Source organism: Danio rerio, chromosome 7 (assembly GCF_049306965.1).
Source record: "Danio rerio strain Tuebingen ecotype United States chromosome 7, GRCz12tu, whole genome shotgun sequence".
Taxonomy (NCBI): domain Eukaryota; kingdom Metazoa; phylum Chordata; class Actinopteri; order Cypriniformes; family Danionidae; genus Danio; species Danio rerio.
The window spans coordinates 70,394,715-70,408,800 of record NC_133182.1 but is presented as its reverse complement, the minus strand read 5'-3'; the positions used below and the strand labels follow the sequence as shown (position 1 = coordinate 70,408,800).

The window sequence follows — 14,086 nt, the reverse complement described above, 5'->3', positions numbered from 1 at the left end:
AAAAGTTAGAAGAGAATTACAAAAGTAGTGAGGTGTTTACATTAACATTTTGATATTAAAGAACAGATATATCCTGTAGAAGATATTATGACCGCAGAAGCACTCTTCTCGTGAGCATTTGATACAGTTAAAAACTAGCCCAGAGTGCCATTAGCTGTTAAAAACTAAGCTCAGTATCAGTTTAAGAGAAGCGTTTTGCATTTTGAAATTCGCAGAATCTTTTTTTGCTACAGGTCCATGTTATAATACTCTCGAAATTTGCTATTCATATTAAAACACATTCAAGAGTTCACACTTAGCTGATGATTGATTATAAAGCTTGTTTGGTATGCTGTCCCGGGAGAGAGCCCTGAGCTCATAAGATCCTTGAGCCCGGGGGTCCCTAGTTGGAGCAGAGGCAGATCTCGAGAACTCCCCTGCTGTAGTAGCTAATGAACAGATAGTGATTGCTCTTAAGAGATAACTACTTACCAGGAGCATGTCTATGGTGCTGATTTGGATTAGTAATTTAGCTTAAGTTGCATGTTTTTTGATGGTGGGAGGAAACCGGGGAACCCGGGGAAACTCACGTGAGCATGGGGAGAACGTGTAAACTCTGCACTGAAACATTGGCTGGCTTGCTAAGGACTAGAACCAGTGACGTTCTTGGTGTGAGGCAACAGTGCTAACCACTGGGCCACCGTGCCACCCATCTAGGAAAGGAGGAGGAGTAGGGGTGGAAGAGGGGGTATTCTTTAAAATGAAGATGGCTGTTATATGGAACTTAGGGCATTTATAGTGGCTTAGGAATCGTCCGATTGGTGAATTATAAATTTAATAATGCGGGACTGGCTGCAAGCAATCATAAGCACCTGATCCTCTCCAAATTAGTTTATAAATAAACTTCGCTTAGAATACTCTGAACATTATCTATTTTTATAAAAACTACTTTATTGTGTCACTTGATAAATCATTTTGTTGAAATTAGGAGTGTCTAATCTTATTTCTGGGCCTCTCTCATTTAGAATTTAGCACTTAAATACATGTGAACCACTAGCTTTTAGCAAAAGTCTGTTGGCCTGATTGATTGACAGGGCGTTGGGAATACTGGAGGTCTATAAAATTATAATTCAATTGTTTTAATTTTGATTCCTTGTCCTGACCTTGTCCTTGTTGTTGTTTGCAGTGATTCCATACCATGTGGTCATCATTCCTAGTAAGAAACTCGGTGGCTCTATGTTCACAGCCAACCCCTGGGTGTGTGTCTCAGGGGAACTAGCCGAGACTGGGGTCCTGCAGGTCCCTAAAAACACACTGGAGATTACATTTGAGGTGAGTCTATATATGCAGTTTCAATATTTCTCAAATAGTGCTTAACAGAGCAAGGACATTTTCACAGTATTTCCTATAATATTTTTTCTTCTGTCGAAAGTCTTATTTGTTTTATTTTGGCTAGAATAAAAGCAGTTTTACATTTTTAAAAACCATTTTAAGGTCAATATTATTAGCCCCCTCAAGCTGTATTTTTTATTTTAAATGTCTACTGAACAAACCATCGTTATACAATAACTTAATAATAGGGTATATGCCGAGCTAGTGTTGTTCCCATGCTGATACACTTCCGGTGACCTGTTACTGTGAACTTTTTTCCATTTTATACGGTTCCTTATACAGCATCGATGTTGTAATGTCATTAAAATACATTCAGTTAAATAAACTTTAGCATTTATTTGGTTGCTCAAGCGTAAAACAAGACAAAAAGCTGTTTACTCGCACGCGCCCGTCAGAATCGGCAGGCTAACGCAGAAGCTCCATTGAATATAGTGGGGTAAAATAAATGCTCATATTATAAAGATATGGCGGGGGGAAATGTAATTTAATGCAGTGCTTCTTGTACAATCTGAGACCCAATTTAAATTGGATATCACTCAGCTAGTGGAGATCGCTGATTTTTAAAGAAAACAGACCTTAAACGCACCGGATTTTGCATTGGCATTCAATTCGCCGGAAGCGCTTAACCCAGGTTACTGGCAAATTAAAAGTCCTATTAGCATGCTTCGGCATATACCCCATTAAGCCTTTAAATGTCCCTTTAAGCTGAATACTAGTATCTGGCAAAATATCTAGTAAAATATTATTTACTGTCATCATGGCAAGATAAAATAAATTAGTTATTAGAAATGAGTTATTAAAACTATTGTTTAGAAATGTCTCTAAAAAATCTTCTCTCCATTAAACAGAAATTTGGGAAAAATATACTGGTGGGCTAATAATCCAGAAGGGCTAACTTTAACTGTATATACCGACAACCTCATCTTCACTGTAAATTGGTGTAGATCAGGGGTGTCAAACTCAATTCCTGGAGGGCCGAAGCCCTGCACAGTTTAGTTCCAGCCCTGCTTCAACACACTTACCTGTAGGTTTCAAACAAGCCTGAAGGACTCAATTAGTTTGATCAGGTGTGTTTAATTAAGGTTGGAACTGTGCAGAGCTGCGGCCCTTTTGGAACTGAGTTTGACACCTGTGCTGTAGATGTTGCCACCTGGCTAAATATTAACTGTTCAGAAACCCAAAGGTTTACTTCTTTCTGTACTCCACACAGTGCCAGAATCTGGGGAAGCTGACCACTGTACAGATGGGCCATGATAACTCAGGGCTGTATGCTAAATGGCTAGTGGAGTGCGTAATGGTCCGCAATGGGATTACAGGACACACCTATAAGTGAGTATGGAGATTTATCAGAATCACATGTACATTATGCATCATTAAACCAGGCTTGATGTTAGGGCTGTCTGATAATGAAGAAAAATCTATTATATTCGAAGGCATGGTGAAAATGATGCGATATTTTATATGAGATACAATGTTTAAAAAATTTTTAATACCAACATACAGCGGGGAAAATAAGTATTGAACACGTCACAGTTTTTTCTCCCTGGAAATAATATTTCTAAAGGAACTATTGACATGTAAAATACTTATTGGTGAAGGCGGCTTAAAAATGCCTTACATATTGAGAATGAAGTCATATGCATTGTTAGGGTGTGAGTGTTCCACAGACTGTACAGATCTTGATGGTTCTGTTGGTCTCGTCTATCAAATCTGATCTTTATTTTGTATTTTCTATTGGCTCTCAAGTCAGGTGATTGGCTAGGCCATTCCACAGCTTGATTTTCTTTCTCTGAAAGCATTTGAGAGTTTCCTAGGCTGTTTTGGATCATTGGCTGCGTCGAAACGACCTACTACTCAGTAGGTACTGCTTTTGAATTTAAACGTACTTGTCGGCCGTTAGAAAAGTATGTTCTATACAGTATGAATGTGAAAAGTATGAATGAAATTCGGACATACTACATCCGCCATTTTGTTATAGTCACGTGACCTACCTGCGTCAGTTGCGTTGCTTTACTCTCATTCATGAATTCGCTCGTGTGGCATCATGGGATAGCGCAGCATGCATGGGATGCGCACTCCAGAATCTCGCCGGAAGTAGTACGTCATCCGGCTTATTCTCGCTTACTGATTTTCGAAATCTATGAATTCAGACATACTACATGGCTCGCATACTGATTTTAGCGTACTATAAAGTATGGAAGTATGCTGTTTCGGACGCAGCCATTGTCTTGCTGAAATGTGCACCCTGGTTTATCTTCATCACCCTGATAATGTACAAGTTGGACTAAAGCAGCTAATCATTTACAATGACAAAGGGTAGAGGGTTACTAAAGAACTACTAAGAGATTTCAGCTGCTGTCTGGGCTTTCACTGCCTTTCTACACCTCCCTTTCTTCATGTATTCAATACTTTCCTGTGTCATTTCATTTCATTACACAATTTTTAAACTAATTAGATTTGTTTTCTTTGCATATGTGGATTTCTTTTATCAACATCTGGTGAAAATTTAAAGCCAGCGGCACCCTGACAAATATATTTTCTAAGAAAAATGGTGATGTTCAATACGTATTTTCCTAGCTGCACTGAAAAAGTGTTGCATGCAAAACTGTTGCAAACAATTTATTTGTGTTGAATTTAAACAAACAAATTAAGTTTAACAATGTTCAACTTAATTTGTTTGTTTAAATTCAACACAAATAAATTGTTTACAACCACTGAACGTAAAGAAATTGAGTAAATCCAAGGAATCATCTCTGAATAATTTTTTTCAGTGTGTATGTTTCATATTATGTCAGGGAGAAGAAAAGCACCTCTGAAGGTGAACAGCCGTGTTTTACTGCTGCATAAAAACAAATTAGATATTTTAACAATGTAAACAAATGAAATAACTACTATAGATATCACCAGTTTTCTCCACTGGTGTAATTTAATCAACCTAAAAACACTCGAAATAGAGCTTCATACTAAAATAGTTGGACATTTTCTGCTTTCAGAGTTTTCAGAGCTGTTTTCAGAGATGTGTGTTCAGAGATCTTTGTATGCTAATGACAGGCACACAAAGACACTTTTGCATTGAATCACTCTTTTATTGAAAACCATTGTAATATGTATATCAGGGTACGCACATTTGTGATATTGTGATCATTTCGATATATATTGCACAGTGCTACTTTACACATATCGTACAAGTTTCAAGTAAAAGAAAAATTGTTAGTGATTTTATAAAATAAAAGTGGTTAGTTCAGTAAAACATTTTTAAAATATTCAAAATATGAAATAAATTCATTAAAATAAGTTTTATTTTTAATTATAAAATAAAAGTGGTTAATAAAAAATATTAGTTTGAATCTTTAAAACATTTTTTAAGATTCTAAATATTAAAAAAATAAAATTAAAATAAGATTTATCTTTAATTATAAAATAAAAGTTGTTAGTAAATTAAAACATTTTTAAAATATTGAAATATTTAAAAAATAATTAAAATAAGGTTTGTTTTTAATTATAAAATAAAAGTGGTTTGTAAAGTAAAACATTTTTTAAATATTCTAAATATTTTTTCAATAATTAATTAAAATCAGGTTTATTTTTAATTATAAAATAAAAGTGGGTAGTAAAAGATATTAGTTTGAATCTTTAAAACATTTTTTACGATTCCAAATATTTAAAAAAAATTATTAAAATAATATTAATTTTAAATTATAAAATAAAAGTTGTTAGTAAATTAAAACATTTTTAAAATATTGAAATATTTAAAAAATAATTAAAATAAGGTTTATTTTTAATTATAAAATAAAATTGGTTAGTAAAGTAAAATATTTTTAAAGTATTCAAAATATTTTTAAAAATCATTAAAATAAGTTTTATTTTTAATTTTAAAATAAAAGTTGTTAGTAAAAGTTATTAGTTTGAATCTTTAAAACATTTTTTTGAGATTCAAAATATTTTAAAAAATAAATTTAAAATGAGATGTATTTTTAATTATAAAATAAAAGTTGTTAGTAAATTTAAAATTTTTTTAAATATTTAAATATTTAAAGAAATTCATTAAAACAAGGTTTATTTTTAATTCTAAAATAAAAGTTGTTAGTAAAGTAAAACATTGTAAAAAATATTTTACATTATAAAATTAAAATAAGCATACAATGGTAATATTTACAAACAAATATATTTTATTTATTACAACTTACTAGAATTTTTTATTGTTTAGCTATTTAAGCTTTAAATTATTTAATAATTATATAATTATTAGCCTATTTTGCACTTTATGAACACATAGTTTATGTGTCAACATACTTTGTATTGTTACTGATTAGATTAAATTTGTGCGTCTTTTAATGCTCTTTCATTTTATGGACTGCATTTATTTCTATGTACAGTAAAAGATGTTGTGTTTGCATGCCCATGTTAAACAATACAAACTGTTGTGTTACACGCTGAGAGAAAATGACATGGCAAAAAAGCAAAACAAAATCTGATCTGAGCTTTATTTTCCCTTGCCAAATATTTAATGCCGAATGCATATGCACAAAAGTCATATATTGCCTGAGAGTTTGAACAAGGCTTCAGGACTATAGACTTACTGTCAACCTGCCATTGCGTAGGTTTCCATGTGGCCGTTGGCTGGGTAAAGGAGTAGATGATGGCAGCTTGGAGAGGATCCTGGTGGGCGAATTGGTGACTAACATGGAGAGCGATGAAAGAATGTGCCGGACTCCTCCGATGCAGCAATCCCCCGGGATGATGCGAAGATTTGTCACCATTTCGCCAAACAGCAAACCAAGTATGTTCTTGGAAAACGTACAAAAATGAAATCTCCTAGGCCTGTTATGATATCTATATTTTGTTGTGTAATATATTGCACTAAAATATATTGCAATAAATGATATTATTGTCATTTTAAGACCTTTTTATGCCACTTATTATATAATGACAATATAACATCATCACAATGCAAGTACACTCTTCCAAAGAACACATCATATTTTAATTCTAATTATATTTAATTTAGTAATAGTTATTTAAATGATTTAATAATCAGGCATTGGAATCAGAATGTGAAAACACATATCCTAAATAAATAATAAGTAATGTAAACAATAAAAGTGCAAGGTAAAGAGTAACCGTACGTTCACACCGAAAGCGGCGAGAGCGTCAAAGTAGCCGGAAGTCATTAATTTTCAATGAGAGCCGGTGGCGATAAGCGGCGAGAAGCAGCGCGGCGCGTCTTCGCCGGCATGAGCGTCGAGGAGAGTTGAAATGAAGTCAACTTTATGGTAATGAGCTGTGACGCGGTTTGGCGGCAAGCAATCAGAATGAAGACGTCCATCGCTTGATAGCAGTTCAGAGAACACAGACCAGTGAACTTTGGTTCCGACCACAGTTGTTCCCAAGGGTTTGATTATTGCGGATTATCGCCGGATTTCCAATTATTTACAATTTTTTCCTACAGGAACATGCATTAAATAAGTTACTGGCGAGTTACTGATGTTCATTAATGTTATATAAATTTATCTTAAAAAAGCGGGAATCTCACGCGATGTGACAGTACAAAACAGTACTGCTGCTTCAGGATATTTCAGACATATGGACACATATTGGTTAAATAGAGCAAAGCCACACCACACGCAACTTGATCTTCCATTGTTGTATGAATTTGATAAGAAGTGCGCAACATTTTCACGCTAGAAACATGTTTTATGCAGGAATTTAACTGATATGCTGCAACGGCTCCTTTAAATACGAGATCAATGTAGCGAGTTTTGACGCTCTCGCCGCTGGAGCTGAAGGCAGAGAGCGTTGTCGCCAGGGCGGCCAGAGCGACCTTGGACGCTCTCGCCGCTTTCGGTGTGAACGTACGGTAACAGAGGCTGTGATATCTGCTACCAGTGGTCCGTTCTTCATACCTCGCTTAAATGATCTAAGATGATTTGGCAGATCCTGGATCTGTTAGTCTTGATTACTGATCTCTGGCTAATTTGGTTCTTCAAACAAGTTCGTGAATCAGATTAAAATGTTTGGATAAACTAATCTGAGATCGCTGCATGTGTTGTGAAGGACCGATCTATCGATCCTCGAAATCATGATCAGCAATGTAACGATTGGCTGACTGCACAGCAGCGTAATGACATCATCTGATTAATATTCAATTATCCTTGTGAGCTAAATTACATCAAATTAGCAGTGAATGGTTTGTAAAATATGATACGCAATAACTTTACACCTTCTTGTGGGCTGCATGCTTGGCCCTTTCATGTGTCGAGAGCAATTTATTTAGTTTTAAATTTTCCTTATTATAGTAGTATTATAGTAGCCATTTTTTTTAAAGAATAACTGGATGTTTACAAAGTGTTTTGATATTGGTAAAGATGTCTGCAACTTTTATGAATCATCAAATCACCTTCATATTAACTGTCAAAACATGTTTATGACTCATCATCATCATCCTTAGCGCGACAATCCATTACTGGATCCTGGCTGCCTCAAGTAATTTCCGCCAATGTTCTCTGTTCCGGGCAACTGCCCACCAATTCCTTATTCCTAAAACATTGGCGTCACAGCTAATGCAGTCTCGCCATCTTGGTTTAGGCCTTCCTACTTTTCTTTTGCCTACCGGGTCAGTGCTAAAGATTTTTTTTGCAATGGCATTTTCATACGTATGACGTGTCCTGCCCATCTTAGCCTCGCAAGTCTGATATATTTAACTATATCAATTTCCTTATACAAGGCTGCAAGCTCATTGTTGTGATGTATCCTCCATTGATTATTGTCTTTTATTGGGCCATATATTGGTTGGTCTGGCGGGCATCACTGGTCATATACTTCGTCTTGCTTTCACTTATCTCAAGTCCCATTCTCCTTGCTGCCAATTCCAAAGAAGAGAAAGCATCTTTCATTGCTGATAATGTTCTGGCAATAATGCAAACATCATCAGCATATGCTAGTATTTGGACACTTTTATTGTATATTGTGCCGATAATATTTATACCAGCATCTCTAATTCCATCTTCAACCGCCAGATTGAACAGTGTGCAGGCAAGTGTGTCTCCTTGTCTTAAGCCATGATCACACCGGAATTTCTTGGAGAGATCTTCCTGCACTCTTACACAACAGCTTGTTTATGACTGCATACATGTATTAATGCTTTTAAAAGAGTCACATATTGTTTATATTCTCATGCACAAATTGTACTAAAGCGATCTTAAAAGTTCCTATCAATAAGTTTTCTCTTTGCACCACCAGGTGGCAGTCTTTGTACTTTCATTTTGAGGGTGCAGATTGCGATATAGCAAGAATAAGTTTTATTAATATATATATATATATATATATATTTTTAACTTTATGTATTAGTTAAAAATATTTATTATTTTCCCAAGTGTACATAACTACTACTGTAAGAAAGTATCAGAATTCGGCACATACTTTCAGTATTATCTTTGCTTGAACTGACCTGATCTAATCCTGTTTATATAAAATGAACCTGCTCCCGACCAGGTTTGAGCTACCAGAACTGTTGCTATGACAACAACTCTCGGATCAGTCTTAAAGAACGAAACGATCCTGGATTGTGTCAAATCGTCAATAACCAAATCCAGCTAACTGAGTAATCCACGTACGAAGAGCAGACCCCAGATCTATTTTCTGTCATTAGACACCCACATGAAAATATACTACAGTAATTAATAGTAAATACTATAGTGTATTTAACCATACTGACACTGACACCTATAATAGAGATTAAGATGTTGCGTAATGAGCTAAAATGTTGCCAGAATTGGTTTTTATGTATGGGAAATATACTGTATATTGCATCACCAGAAATGATGAAGGTCATGTCCATGTGTTGTGCGATTAGTCCATATGTTGATTATTGTGACAGGCCTACTTTGAGATCAACAGATTGCTGGAGGATATTTAAGCGATGTTTTTCGTTGTAGAGTTAAACACGGGCCAGATCCAGGAAAGTGTGGGAGAGGCGATTAACGGGATCGTCAAACACTTCCATAAGCCGGAGAAAGAGGTAAAGTGTTATTTCTCTCTGAAAACACACTTGGGGTTTGAAATTAGCTGCATTTCCACTATCGGGCCAGTGCGAGCCAGGGCTTTTATTGGGCCTGGCCAGGCCAATTGCCTGGGAGGTTGAGTAGTGAGGTGGAAATCATGTCGCGTTTCCACTATCGGGCTAGTAGATCTCAGTGCGTCACGCAAACCCCGCCCCCAGAACGTCCTCTGAATCAAACGTCACACAACCCACCCACTTCAGCGGGAATCTGGCAGTTAAAGCACACCATCAAATTATAACGAAACAATTCACATAAAAACAACCGAAAGAAACAAATGACACGTTACTGTACAGAATTACATTATATGTCTATACGCACAGGCCTGTGTGTTTCCATTCATTATATTTGTTTACTCACCGACCGACTGTTGGCATCGTGCATCGCTCGCCACTAACAGAGGGACCCAGTGCAGTGAGCGCACCCATCCATAATATGTTCCGGTGATAACTCATTGGAATGTATTTTATAACATCCTCGTTTCGATAGACGTCGTCAAACATTCAGCCCAAATGCTCCGGAGAGACCTGAAACATATTTTTTCCCTAGGCTATATGACACTTAACATTAGGTGATTCCCCTTTATTTAAAGCTGTTGCAAATTATTCTGTGATCTTAAGCAAAGGAAAGGGTTCAGTGTTTCAGCACATAAGAGCAAGTAATTAAATATAGCCCATATTTCGTTGCGCTCTGCAGCTTTTCACTAATAAAGCTCTACATTTACAATTTCATTTTTAAATTTTACCACGTCATATAAAAACATAAATGTCCTTGTTTGAGACATTTTGTATTTGCAGTTTTCCCCGATGCGTTTGTAAAGCGACGCTGCGCAGGACTGGGTGACAGAAAAGAAGGTCGTTTCTGCTTTTACTCACCCAGAAATTTGCTCTGTTTGCACGATTTGATAAATATCATCGTATCTAAATTCTTTATAAATAATATTTTAAACCTTCTCCGATGTTTATTAGTTTTTAGAAAATATCTAAATTCTTTTTTTCATTGGTGTCTTTGCAAAATGAAAGTAATATATGGCTTAAAATTGGTTTAACTTGTGTATTGTATATACATACATTGTATTAGCTTTGCTTGTTTTATATTAGTTTATTTATTTAATGCGATTTTATTATATCCGATATTTCTAATTCTTTAAATTATTTCAATATAGCTTAGGCCAGGGGTGCTCATGTTCCTGGAGATCTACCTTCCTGGAGAGTTTAGCTCCAACCCTGATCAAACACACCTGAACCAATTAGTTAGGGCCTAAACAGCACTTGATAATATCAGGCAGGTGTGTTTGATATGGGTTGCAACTGAATCCTGCAGGACGGTAGATCTCCAGGAACAGGGTTGGTCACCCCTGGCTTAAGCTATTTAATCGAGATAGGACACTGTTGTTTTGAGCCTACAAAAGTGGACAAGTCATTTGTAAAGTTTCATGTCTTTCTGTTGTATTCATATTTTGTCAAATCTCCAAAATAAATAACAAAAAGAAAGGAAGAAGCCGCTCACTGCATTAGCAGAGCTGTGAAGCAATTGCTCTTTTGCCCGTGTCTCACACACATACAGACATCTAAACACGCACGTATCACGCACAAACACCCCTTTTAAACTTGACAAAACGCTGCAAAGTCACTTATAAATTTAAACTTTATTATTTTATGCAACAGACTTACATTTAAAAGGGAATCATTAGGGCGATCATAAGCAAAAAGCCTATAAGGTGTTTTATGGAATAGCCCATTCTAAACTGACCAGTTATATGTTTTCTTTCCCTTATTTATTTATTTGTTTGGCTCATGTAGTCGTGTGCGATCAGAAAACTAGTGTAATGACGGCATGTCATCTTTAAAAGACTCGGGCAAAGTCCGCCTCTCCTTTCACTCCGCCCCGAAGCCCCAGTTGGCCCTCTTTGGCCCAAGGTATTCGGCGGGCTGGAAAAGGCCAGCCGCTGGCCCCAAGGAAGCCCCCCTTTGGCTCCGGAATTGACAGTAAAAACACGAGCCTTGTCTCGCTCGCTTCAGGCTCTATAGTGGAAACGTGGCTATTGTTAACCATGGGTCATGCTAAACCCTGGATAAACTCAATCCTGGGTTATCTGTAATCACATTTCTGTTCATAACAGCATACATATTAGTTTTTGATTATACAATGTATGCTATAGTTTAGGGCTGCACGATTAATTAAAAAAATATTGCAATCTCGATTCGACCCTACACACGATCTTAATTCAGCTCTTCTCTTTCTCGTGGTTCTGCAGAGAGGAAGCCTCACGTTGCTTCTGTGTGGGGAGTATGGTTTGGTTTGGGCTCTGGAGCAGGTGTTTCAGCATGGCTTCAAGTCACCGCGACTGTTCAAGAACGTCTTCATTTGGGACTTTCTAGGTAACGAATACTGTGGTATTACATAAAACGGTTTCTTATTAGCAGTAGTGTTTGTTAAAGTCCCCATGTTAGCTCACATTGCTAGTTTTGTGGTGATCAATTAATCTGTGCATGTCATTAAGCAAACAAATTGCACTTCTAATCTTTAATTGAATTCTGAAAATGTACTTCCCGTTTGTTTATAGTTAAATTCTCAGGTTAGGTCTGTCTGAGGTATTGGGTGTGGCTAACAAACTTAACCACGCCCCTCCAGCCGTCATCCATTCATATCGCTTCACTTGTTCCAAATTGTTTATGTTACAGCCCTATTCCATAATGGATCAAATTCATTTATTTCCTCAAAATTCTACACACGATACCCCATAATGACAATGTGAAAAAAGAGTTTCTGAAATTGTTGCAAGTTTATTACAAATACAAAACCTGAAAAATCACATGTACAGAAGTGTTCACAGCCTTTGCCGTGAAGCTCTAAATTGAGCTCAGGTACATTCTGTTTCCACTGATCATTCTTGGGATGTTTCAGCAGCTTAATCGGAGATCACCTGTGGTAAATTCAGTTGATTGGACATGATTTAAAAAGGCACACACCTGTCTATATAAGGTCCCAGGGTTGACATAGGATGCCAAAGCACAAACCAAGCATGAAAACAAAGGAATTGATTGTAGATTGTAGACTGACTAAAATATACATGTTGTACTCCCAGAGTTTTGTGAAATCAGAGTAAATCTCAGTACACTGAGAAAGTTTCTCAGATATTTTAGTTCAATAGTTTTAGTTTTAATGGTTAATAGTTAATAGTTTTAATGTTTTAGTTTAACTGCAGATTGAACCTGAAACTAAAAGATGTTACAACTTAAATCTTACTAAAAAGATGAATGACTAAGAGTTTTTACAACCAGGGTTCCCACACTTCTTAAAAAGTGCTTGAATTTTAGACATATGAATTGAAGGTCTGTAATGTACTTAAAACACACAAAGCTTCCTAAAAGTGCTTGAATTTAAAGTTTATGGTGTTATTTCAACCATTGTGCTGCTCTGCTTTCAGAAACTGAACAAAAAAATTTGAAATTCTTAATTTAAAAATCCTAAAATTAAACCTTGCACTAGAACTATGACACCTAATGTACATTTGATCAATATTTGAGACCGCATTTAAATATTACCAGTATTAAATTGTATTAAAGTTCTTTGAACATGACTGTTTATCACTACAATGATACTGTAATGTAAATGTTAAGTGTAAGTGACATGTTCAGTAAAGACTTTCATTGCACTTCATATGCTGGGGTATAAAGTAAAATGTTGTTTTAAAAAGTCCTTGAATCTGCTGTTCATGAAAGAGTTGAAACCATGTATAACAAAAATTGCACTAAAAGCATGAATGCCTTAAAATGATGCCTTAAAATGTTGTCAACAGAAAAGGCGCAGGTTTACTTTGAGAGTGCGGAGCGGAGTCAGATGACCCAGGATGAGAACTGGCAGATGAGGGTCCGTCATTTCTGCCATTTCATGCGCGCCATCAACAGCACACCCAGAAACATCGGCAAAGATGGGAAGTTTCAGATGCTTGTGTGTCTTGGGGCCAGGTTGGTCATTGTTTACATTGATCTGTTGACTGATTATTAATTCGTTCATTTTCTTTTGGCTTAGTCCTTTATTTATCAAGGCTCACCACAGTGGATGAACCACTAACTATTCCGACATACGTTTTATGCAGCGGATGCCCTTCTAGCCGCAACCCAGTACTGGGACATTGACTGATTAAATGTTTTTAAATTATGAAATACCTAATCATGGTTGCATGTTCATAATTTTTTACTTTTTAGGACTCAATAATTTACGAGTACTTCAAAAATTCAATTTTTATTTGTCACATATACAGTCATACACAGTACAATATGCATTGAAATGCTTAAAGTTTATAATGTTAACAGAATTTAAACAGTGAGAAGAATTTGTGCTATTTTTCTTGTTTTTCTTGTTTCGAGCCGTTGCCAGATTGACCAGGTTTTCAGAAACATTTAAGTTATAGCCATTTGACATTTTGACAATGCTTATTAGCTAAATTACATTACAGAAATACAAACTACAAACAGTGACTTTTAGGCAAGTGCTTTTGTATTTTGATTTGTTTATTATAGGCTTTCTAACTTGCAGATTGTTTCAAAATCACAAACATTTATATTACACAATAAAGGAAAAATAAAAAAGCCCTTGTATGATCTTGTACAAACAATGAGAGCCCCTGTCCCTGAGGAGAACCGCACATTTCA

The 14,086-nt window shown here is 35.9% G+C and overlaps 1 protein-coding gene across 4 annotated transcripts in view; it reads left to right on the top strand.

Moving 5' to 3' along the window:
• The window catches only part of dennd5a (DENN/MADD domain containing 5A), a 115,779-nt gene that overhangs the window by 99,284 nt on the left and 2,409 nt on the right, over positions 1-14,086 (top strand). For all 4 annotated transcript variants that reach the window (XM_005166611.6, XM_009303572.5, XM_001340126.10 and 1 more), the window contains 6 exons: positions 1,166-1,311; positions 2,582-2,700; positions 5,973-6,151; positions 9,306-9,388; positions 11,686-11,809; positions 13,231-13,399. In XM_005166611.6, coding sequence (XP_005166668.1) covers positions 1,166-1,311; positions 2,582-2,700; positions 5,973-6,151; positions 9,306-9,388; positions 11,686-11,809; positions 13,231-13,399 — 820 coding nt within the window. The remainder of the gene's footprint in view (positions 1-1,165; positions 1,312-2,581; positions 2,701-5,972; positions 6,152-9,305; positions 9,389-11,685; positions 11,810-13,230; positions 13,400-14,086) is intronic.